Source organism: Acinonyx jubatus, chromosome C1 (genome assembly GCF_027475565.1).
Source record: "Acinonyx jubatus isolate Ajub_Pintada_27869175 chromosome C1, VMU_Ajub_asm_v1.0, whole genome shotgun sequence".
Classification (NCBI taxonomy): domain Eukaryota; kingdom Metazoa; phylum Chordata; class Mammalia; order Carnivora; family Felidae; genus Acinonyx; species Acinonyx jubatus.
The window spans coordinates 200,191,102-200,201,123 of NC_069381.1; the positions used below are offsets into that span (position 1 = coordinate 200,191,102).

Here is a 10,022-nt window from a genome sequence, read left to right on the forward strand (position 1 = left end):
GAAAAACCAGGACTGGGAGTGAAGGGTTGGGCTTCTGTTGTGGCTCCACCAACGAGCTCACCCTCTCTGGGGAAGCGAAATGACTTCTCTCTTGGTCTGAGGAAAGATGCGCTGCTATCAGTGTGGGTAAGGCGAACGCCATCTGGCCATAGGTCTCACTTGGGCTGCGATTCACTCATTCTTTCATCCATCCATCCATCCATTCATTCCTCTGCAGATGGTGGCAGCCTGGGCTGGTGCTGGAGGTGAGAGTGGGAATGAGAGGCCGCCCTCATGGAGCAGGGCTGTGGGCAGGCACCGTGCTGGCACAGGCACAGCCTTGGTCCTTGGATAGGGGAAACACAGGGGTGCTACAAGGCCCCAGGGATGGGCGCGCAGCTCCACCTGGGAAGGCAGGACCATCCTTGAAGGAGGTGATAGATTGATTAGCTGAGATTTGAAGGGTGTGGAAGAGTCAGCCTGGTGAAAAGGGGGGGACATGTTCTACGCAGTGGGAACAGTTCAGTGCTAAACATCTGTAGCCAGAAAGAGAGTTGGGAGGGGAATCACGGAAAGGTCAGTGTGGCCCGAGGGCAGAGAACACAGGAGGTGGCGGGGGGGGGGGGGGGGGCAAGACTGGAAGAGGCTCTGGGAAGCCAACAATGGCTTAAGGCAAGGCAAGAATGCCATCTGATGTTATCAAGGTGACTGATTAGCTGTGGAGAAGGGATGGTGGAAGTTAAGACCAGAAGCAGAGCAACCAGTCAGGTGAACACTGCAGTAATCCAGATGATGGGGCCCCCAGGGAGGAAGAGACATGACAGGAAGTGGAACTGAGACCTTCTCTGTCCCAGCGCATTCCAACTGCGTCGGCCAAAGGGGCAGTGGGAGAGTGTTTAATGAAGGGGCAGATGTGTGAGCAGGGACTTTAGTTGTCCAGAATTTTGGGGTGTACTGTTAGGCAATGGGGAGCCACTGAAAGTTCTAGAGAGGTATTGGGATGATAAGGAGTGAATGCCATTTGCTGCTTTACAGGGTAAAGGAAGGGAGCGCCTCTGGGGCCCAGGCAGAGATGTGTGGCTGTCCCAGAGAACGGGAACTCCAGCCACAAGAGGGGGAAGCAGTCTCAGCCAACCAATGGCCTGGTGGTGAGGAAGCTGGGGAAAGAAATATCCTGGCATCTCTCCCCTCCTTGCTCTCTGACCCTGCTGGGGTCTCCCACTGGCCAAACCCAACCCAAAGCCAGAAGACAAGGGAGTCTAGGTAATGCATTTGGCAGAGAGACCTGCCTCCTGGACACAGAGAAAAGTGGAGGAGAGTGGAGAGTGGATCTGAAGGGGGGAACAAAGAAAATCCAGCATATGAAACATAGCATCTGTCCTTCTGCCCATCTGTCCACCCATCCACCCACTCATCCATCTGCATATGTGAAAACATGCATATAATCCCATTCATCCGGCATCCTCTCCAAGCCCCGTGTGTGTCTGAGATCTCGTGTGAATGGCTCTGACGGATGGGCTGTGTCCTCCGTCTGCACCATGAGGACTACTCAGCCCCAAAGGGCTAGGACACAGAAAGATAAGCCTGTAGGAGGGTGCTGGGGGGTTCTGCCCTCACCCACTTTCTTAGGTGGTCTGAAGCTGGTCCAGGAAGGAACCCCCAGCCAGTCCCCCTTAGGCAGTGCCAGGGTGGCCAGTAGAGGCCCTCAGTGAGGACCTGCCTGCCTCAGGACAGCCCCTATGCCTTCTCCCTGCAGCCAGTGGGCCTCTGGGCCACCTGCCCCCCCCCCCCCCGCCACTGCAGTTGGTACCTCTGTGTTGCAGACTCCTTGGGTGGGGGCACCGAGGGCCCGTGTTTCTGCCCTACTCCCTGCAACCTGACCCGCTACGGGAAAGAAATCTCCATGGTCAGGATCCCCAACAGGGGCTCAGCCCGGTACCTGGCAAGGAAGTACAACCGCAACGAAACCTACATACGGTATGTGTGTGTGTGTGTGTGTGTGTGTGTGTGTGTGTCTTTAGTAGAGGCCACCTGCAACAGGCGTGGTCCATGATGGAGACTGGGAGTGGGCGGTATCTTTCTTACTAATGAGTCTTCTGCCAGGAATGCCTTTCACGATCCCTTTCTTCTAATTAATCCCTACCCATCCCCCAAGTCACATCCTGTGTCCCCACCTCCATGGATGCCCTTCTTGATCCAAACGCCTTTCTTCTGAGCCCCCACAGCACTCTGTACCTCTCTCGGTCATTGCACTTAATGGTTGTTTTACAGCCCTCTGCTTGTGTCTCCCCAACCCCCCCCCGCCCCTCCCCCCCAGCAACCTGGGAGCCATTAAATGCACATGGAGAGAATGCTGTGCCAAGGGAGAGGGACAAGGTGGCCTTCAGGAGAGGCCTCATTGAGTCTTGGGTCTGGTCCCCTGCAGTCAATCTACAAAGGCTGAACATCCTGTGGGTGCCAGGGTACCAGGGTGTGGGTCCTGCGGGGACAGAGGTGATTACCACAAAGCTCCTGCCACAATTTGTGGGTGAGGCCACGTTTGATAGTGAGGTGCTGATCGTCAGGCCTCCGCTGAGGTTAATGGGCGGGGCAGGTGAAGCAGGGAAGGCATGTGTGGGGCCTCTGAGGACCTTGGGTGTGTGACAGGAGGAGACAGGGTGGGGGAGAGGCATGCCAACTAGAGAACTGTGGGATCATGTACAGACCAGCCTGAGCAGTGGGGAGGCTGTGTGGAGAGAAGCAGATAAGAAAGAAGTCTGGATAAGAAGGTGCAGATCACAGGCAGTCTTGGAAGTCTGGAAAAAGAATTTTGGGGTGTACTGTTAGGCAAAGCGGAGCCACTGAAAGTTCTAGAGGGGTATCGGGATGATACAGAGTGAATGCCATTTGCTGCCTTACAGAAGGCAGGAGGGTCTCCTTCAGGCCCAGGAGGTTTCTGTTTGTTTGTTTTTATTTTTGTTGTCATTGTTTTAATGTTTAATTTTGAGAGAGAGTGCACGAGAGGGGGAGGTGCAGAGAGGGGGTGGGGTCGGCGGATCCAAAGCAGGCTCCACGCTGATAGCAGACAGCCCGATGTGGGGCTCAAACTCATGAACTGTGAGATCATGACCTGAGCTAAAGCCAGACACTCGACCGACTGAGCCACCCAGGTGCCCCCAGGCCCAGGAGTTTCATTTTGCTCTCCCAGGCCCTTGGCTAACCCTCAAAATATGAAGCAGACATGCATCTGGGACTGTCTTCCCTCACAGCCTTTGGCAGTCTGAGGGTGGTCACCAGCTTCTTGGTGCAGGGGACTCAGATCAGGATGGCCCCACAGGGACACCCTGCTTCCTGTCTCCACAGGGAGAACTTCTTGGTCCTTGATGTCTTTTTTGAAGCCCTGACCTCCGAGGCCATGGAGCAGCGAGCGGCCTACGGCTTGTCAGCCCTACTGGGTGAGACGAGGCCCTGACCCAGATTCCATGGGGGCGGATGAGCCCAGCCTGTGCCTCTGACCCTGCTCTTGTGCGCCCCAGGAGACCTCGGGGGACAGATGGGCCTATTCATCGGGGCCAGCATCCTCACCCTGCTGGAGATCCTGGACTACATCTATGAGGCAAGGGATGGGGGCCTGGTGGGGGCCACCCAGAGGGGGCGTGGAGGGTGGGAGGAGGGGCTGTGGGAAAAGCAGGGGGCAGTACAGTCTTCCTGGTGCAGCTGGCTTGGCTGCAAAGCCAGGGTTCTTGGCCAGGGTCTCCTGACTGGCTGAAAGGCTGGTGGTGCTGAGGAGTCAGGAGAAGGGGATGGGTGGGGAGGATTGGGGAGTCCTAATGGGGGTTTGCTGGGGCAGTAAGTCCTACAAGGTGGGCCTGGTGAGGCCTGCCCTTCTCCTCTACCAAGTTTCCTGAGCCCGCTGCTGTCCCCTCACTCTGAACCCCAAGGTGTCCTGGGACCGACTGAAGCGGGTGTGGCGTCGTCCCAAGACCCCCCTGCGGACCTCCACTGGGGGCATCTCCACCCTGGGGCTGCAGGAGCTGAAGGAGCAGGTGAGGGCGAGCTCTGCGGAGTGCAGCCGGTGCCCTCTCCCGGGACTGAAGGCCTCGGCAACTTCTGAACTAGCCTGCCCGAGCTCTTCCTGGGTTCCCTGGAAGCCCCTACCCTAGGGGGCGAGGAAAGGCTGGCTGCTGCGGGGTGGGGGGGGGGGGGGCGGCGGGGCATGGGGGCAGGGCTTGCATTCTCCACGTCCCGCTCCCTCTTTACCTTGCAGAGTCCATGCCCAAGCCGGGGCTGTGCTGAGGGTGGGGGAGCCAGCGGCCTGCTCCCCAACCACCACCACCCTCCTGGTCCCCGAGGAGGCCTCTTTGAAGACTTTGCTTGCTAGGATGGTGCTGTGTCTAAAAAGACCCAGGAGTCTGGGACCCCTCCCAGGATCCCCAACAGTCTCCTCCTGATCCTGGGACACAAGGCCAGGGGGTGACCCAAGGGGAGGGGGAGAGGGCGGTGCTCACTGGGAGGGTGGGGACTCAGTTCACCAGCTCTGGTGCCAGCTGCTTTGCACAAGGGTCCTTCTTGTCCACACCTCCCACCCCCAGGCTGGTGCCCAGGGAGGGCTGGAGGAGAGGGAAGGAAAGGAGAGAGGGAGATGGAAGAAGGGGCCCACCCAGCAGGGGTGGAACCCCCTGTACATTTGTATATATTTAGGGAGGACAGGGTGGGGGTGGGGATACAAAAGTAGAAGCAGTGTGGGGCTATGGGGGTGGGTGATTCAGGGACAGCCAGGGTCCCAGCCCTAGAATGTCAGCAGGAGAGGGAGAACCCCCAGGACTCAGGAGGGCTGGGCTGGTCCTACTTCCTGTCCCTCTCCAGGCCCAGCTCCCCTTTTTGCAGGGGGACTGGGTGGCCCAGCAGGCCTGGCCTAGCTCCCAATTTCCCCTGCCTCCACCCCACCTTCAGAGTCCCCTCCACAGGGAGCAGGCCGACCTGTCAGACCTTGGCTGAGTTTGGGGGTGGGGAAGGGAGCCTTCCTGAATGGCCTCTCTGCCTCCAGTCTGGTTTTATAAGTGCTGACGAAACTGAGAATAAAGAGGCCTAACGAACTTTCCGTGTGCACATATGACCAAGCTGTGAGCTGGGGCAGGGCTGGGCATCTCATGGCTTAGTCCCTGGGAAAGGAGACCGGGGCCCCCAGCCAGGACAAGGGAGCCTCCATCCTTACCACCAGCCCTCCCAGTCCCTGTGCCACCTTGTGAAAACTCAGAATCACTAGTCCACACTCAGCCAGTTTATTAAAGGCAGGGAGCTTCATCCAGGTCCAGAAGGGAGAAGCCGGGGGACACCCCCCCTTCTTCTCTCAGCTCCCCGCTTCCCCAACCACTCATCTACAGCCCAGCCCCCAGGAGGGAGATGGGGCTGGCGTCAGGCAGACTGCACTGCATAAATACTCAGAGGCCACAGCCTGAATCAGCAGCGTCAAGGGCGGCGGGGGGGGTGGGGGGGGGTTGGGGGAGGAGAGGTAGGGAGACCAGGTTTGGGGCAAGAAGGGGTGGCTCCAAAGGCACCTCCCAGGGCTTGTCCTGAGCCCGAGGACCCACAAAGCTAGAGAGAGGGGGCCAGCGGGCTCTGCCCTGGGGTCTGAGACCACAGCCGGCCCTGTCCGGCGAGGCTGGCAGGTGACTCTGGGTTGTTGGGGAGGAGAGGGGTGCTGCCGTGCCAGGGTGCTGGGGCGCAGGGCGGGCTCAGGTGCTGTTGCCCTGCTCCTGCTCAAAGAGCAGCATGGCTAGCTGGGTGCGGGAGCCCAGGCCCTCCAGCTCGCCCTGGCGGCAGCGGTGGTACAGGTCCTCGCTGAGCCGGGCACTGCACGTCTGGGCCCGGTAGCGCTGCAGCAGCGCCGGCTCCACGGCCCGCAGAACGTGGAGGCCGGAGAAGCGCAGGAACAGCTCGTACACGTCCATGCTCTCCAGCAGCTCCTCCTCCTGCTCTGAGGCCGCCGCCAGCCGCCCTCGGGCCGCCACGTAGTCGGAGTTGTAGAAGCAGGCCTCGCCGGCTGCCTGGCGATCGAAGCGGCCCGTGTCTCGGCCCAGCTCCGGGGGCCCAGGGCCCTGGGGCGGGGCCACGGCGGGGTGGAAGGCCTGGAAGTGCATGGGAAAGAAGGCCTGCCAGCCAGAGATGGCGTGCATGCGGCAGCGGTTCAGGAAGTCAGGCGTGAGCACCGTGTCTGGCCCGGCCAGCAGGAACAGTGTGTCCAGCGGGTGCTTCTTGGAGAGCAGATCCATGAGGCGCAGCGGGGAGGGTGCGGCCGTCTGCACGCTGAGCCAGGGCACCCGGGCCCCGGGGAAACGCCGCTCCAGTTCCGCCACGTGGGCCTTGACGGGCGCAAAGACATCCGCGTGGGCCGCCCGTTGGGCCTGTCGTGGCTCGTACAGGAGCAGCAGGGTCAAGGCTGCCGCGGCATCGCCAGGTTCCAGCGCCGCAGTGGCGAAGGCTTCCAGGAAGCCAGGGGCCAGGTCCCGCTCGGCCGCAGCCAGAGGCAGTAACACGGTGAGACGCGAGGCTTCGGTGACGTAGGGCACAGGCAAGATCTCCACACGGCTCAGTGGCCGCAGCAGCTGCACCCGGCGGGTGAGGGGCCGGCGGCCACCCTGGGGGGTGAGCGCCTCCAGCTGCAAGTCCAGTGTGTACTCCATACCCCGGGCAGGATCAAAGCGTCGGTAGCCATTAACTAGCTGCTGCTTCTGGAGCCGCAGGGCTGGATGATAGCGACGGTTGAGCTCTTCCAGGGCCGCCCCCAGAACGTCAGCCACATCGGCCCGGTCAGCCCCTCGCAGCGGGCAGCGGGGCGAACCATCAGCGCAGGAGAAAGCATGCTGCTCTGTGAAATAGTCCCAGCGTAACACCTCAAAACGGGAGGCCGGGCGGGATGGTGCCGGAATGCCCACAGGCCAGGCGGCTGCGCGCTCCCCATCGGCTGCCAGATGGCTGGTGTTCTGGATCTCCCACTAGATCAGAAAAATAGACCAGGAGCAAGGTATAGACCGTGGGGGCCAGCGCAGAGCTGGAGGACTAAGCAGACAGCAGGTGCTACTTGGGATGGGTCCCTAGTCCCCAATTTCTACTATCCCAGGGCCTCCACCCATCCTTTCCCCAGATTGAGGCAACCTAAGAATTAAAAGGGAGGCTTCTGGAAGAGCTTCTCAGAAAAGGCAGGAACAAAGAGGGACTGGGAAGCCAGTTTGTTCTGATTCTAGTTTTGACTTCCCTGGGATCTCAGATGTCTTAGGACCTGTCCCCTCTGTCCCCCAGGGCCCCGACCATACCTGCAACTCCTGGATCTCCTGGTATGTTCGTTCCAGCTCAGCTCGGGCAAAAGCTTTGTGCAGCTGGTACATGTGTATGGGGTCATGCACAGGGTGGGCTGTCAGGGCACTGCGGAAACGGGGGTCTCCTTCCTGCACATGCTCCCCAGGGCTCAGCTCCAGGTAGCTATAGTGTACCCCCTGGGGAGAGGAAGGGAAGGGGTCTGTGATGGGAAGAGATGGGACAGCTCCCCATTCACCTCCCAGTGTGGATTTCATCTTCCCCTCCCATGACCTATGTGGACCTGGAGTCGGAATTACTGGGTTTAAGTACACCTTGACCAGTTGTTAGCTTGTGTGACTTTGGGCGAGCCTCTGCTAGCTCATGTGTGGAAATGGGCATATGGATCCTATCTCAGAGCTGTCCAGGGGCTCAAATAAAAATCATAGTAGCCAACACTGAACGCCTGCTATGTGCAAGGTTCCCTTATTTTTTCTAATCCTTAGAACACACCTGAACCATAGTTATTTTCATTGGTATGGATGAGGATACCAAAGTTCAGGAGATGCAGTCATTCACCCAAGGTTACAGGGATAGAAAGTGACAGAACTGGCATGGAAACCCAGGCCTATTATTTCCAACTACCCCTTTGCCTCCAAGGGGGAAGGGCACAAGCTCAGGCAGGAGGTGCCAACGGGGCGGCTTATCTTCCCACCTCGTGGTCGCCAGTGCAGCCCACCCCTGTGGCATCGAGGATGCAGCGTCCCAGCCACTCATCCGGTCGCGCACTGACGATGTCGTTGCGGCAGCCTTCCAGGTGGGGGCGCAGCTGCTGCAGCAGTGTGCGGGACAGCAGCACCCCAAAGCCGCCATGGCAGTAGCGGCCTGGGGCGGGCTCTCCACCGATGAAGTCCTGTGGCCGGCCCAGGTACAGGTGGGCAGCGGCCGACAGGCTCAGACGGCCGGCTAGGCGAGCCAGTCCATGTGCCTCGGTGTAGGTGGCATCGGGCACTATGAAGAACCAGTCAAAGTCGTCACCGTGTTGCTCCAGTAGGTGGCGCAGTGCCAGGTGCAGGTGCCCTATGGGCCGCTCCTCACCCAGTGTCACCACTGCCATGCCTGGTGGTGCCCTGCGGCCGCGAGAGCCCGTCAGGAACACCACACGCTCTAGCCGGTGCCCCAGCGTGCGGTTCACGGCCACACCCAGTGTGGGCAACGTGGCTTGTGAGGTCAGCACCGCCACAAGCAGCCTCTGCCTGATGCCCAGCTCCGTGCTGATGTATCGGGTTCTGGGGGAGAAGAGGGCACAAGGTTATCAGAAGACAACATAGGCTCTGGCAGGTCACATCCTCTCTGGGCCTGTTTCTTCACCTACGAATAGGATAAGAATAACCAACTCCCCGGGGGTCATGGGGATTTACATGAATTATTTGCCTTACCTATATAGTGCCTTGAGGAGGGGGGGATGGCAATGTGTGTGGAGATATGAGAGGTACATTGTGGATTTGATTCTCTGTTTCACGACTTAGTAGTTGCGTCCTTGAGCAAGTTATTTAACCTACCTGAGCCTCATTCAGTAGTCTGCTCTGCATAAAGGAGCTGATAGTATCTATTCAAAGCACTTAGGCAACTGCTCAGCACATAGATACTCCACACACCATGTATATACTTATTTCTATATAAATATGCCATCATAGCACAAATACATCACATAAATGATGTAAAGGAATATAGGGCAGAGGGATGTACTGAGTGTGTTTGGGACAAGGGAAAACCAGGGCTCAGCAGTTCCGGTAACTTAGCTTCCATAATGCAGAAGGTAAGTCGCAAAGCTGAAATTTGAACTCAGTGTTGCTTAGAAGAAAAGTATTTCAACTCATGCGCAAAGGCATTAATGGGATGGGTACCTCACCCCTCCCCCACAAACCTCATCCCGAGGTGCCCCACCCAGGAACAAGAGATACAGGTAAATTCTGGTTTCTCTTTTTTCTTTCCCTCTCTCTACGCACCCACTCCAAGTACCAGTCATTTCTCGAAACCCAACAGCCCAATCAGGGAGCTAATAGGATCTATGAGGGACCACGGGGTCGAGCCAGTTTAGGACAGAGGAGGGCAAGTTCCGCCCAGGCCTGGACAGGGCCCAGAAAGGGCCTCAGATGGGTTCCACAGCTCCCGGGGAAGCAGGGCAATCGGAAGTTATTGGGGCCAAAGACTTCCTGGCTGGCCAGCCCCTTCCTTCCGGAGCCTAACCCAGCCTCCGGCGGCCTCCCCGGCGCGCCCGACCCGACCGGTGCCCAGGGGGTGGAGCTGGCGGGGCTGATCCCTACCTGACGGCCTTTTTGGCGGCCTGGCCAGGCTGTGCAGGGTGGTAGGGCAAGACACGCGGCTCCCAATTCTCCCCGGCGCCTGCGCCGACCCCAGGCCTCTCGCGCTCCGCTCCCGGCTGCACCGAGTTGGGCCGGCGCGCCGCGTTCGTGTTGCCGCGCGGCGGCAGCTCAGACTCTCCTGGTTGGGGCGGCCCTGGGCCACACGGTTCCTCCACCCAGGTGACGCTGAGCAAGCTCAGAGTGAAGCCCAGGGAGATGCCCACGGCCACAGGCCCTGCGGGCCGCAGCACCGACAGCAGCAGCGATGCCCGCATGGCGCCGGGACCACGGGCCCCGGGGCCCGGAGCAGCCCCACAGCAGCCAGAAGAGGCTCCGAGGGGGCGGGACCGGGGAGGGGGCGGATCCGAAGGGCCCGGGCCAAGCGGGCGGGCCCGCTCCCTCCCC

General features: G+C 59.6%; 2 protein-coding genes across 4 annotated transcripts in view; one reads left to right on the plus strand and one right to left on the minus strand.

Moving 5' to 3' along the window:
- ASIC4 (acid sensing ion channel subunit family member 4) overlaps nt 1-5,054 on the plus strand; it is a 28,147-nt gene extending 23,093 nt beyond the window's left edge. For all 3 annotated transcript variants that reach the window (XM_027049755.2, XM_027049768.2, XM_027049761.2), the window contains 5 exons: nt 1,803-1,956; nt 3,322-3,413; nt 3,495-3,574; nt 3,900-4,004; nt 4,226-5,054. In XM_027049755.2, coding sequence (XP_026905556.1) covers nt 1,803-1,956; nt 3,322-3,413; nt 3,495-3,574; nt 3,900-4,004; nt 4,226-4,339 — 545 coding nt within the window. In that variant the 3' untranslated portion in view covers nt 4,340-5,054. The remainder of the gene's footprint in view (nt 1-1,802; nt 1,957-3,321; nt 3,414-3,494; nt 3,575-3,899; nt 4,005-4,225) is intronic.
- A 165-nt stretch (nt 5,055-5,219) lies between these two features.
- Nucleotides 5,220-9,892, minus strand: CHPF (chondroitin polymerizing factor). Its single transcript, XM_027049748.2, has 4 exons — nt 9,579-9,892; nt 7,967-8,540; nt 7,272-7,451; nt 5,220-6,953 (listed from the first exon to the last, which is right to left on the minus strand). The coding sequence occupies exons 1-4, from the start codon at nt 9,890-9,892 to the stop codon at nt 5,694-5,696; spliced, it is 2,328 nt and encodes a 775-aa protein (XP_026905549.2). The 3' UTR covers nt 5,220-5,693.
- Nucleotides 9,893-10,022: the final 130 nt, after the last annotated feature.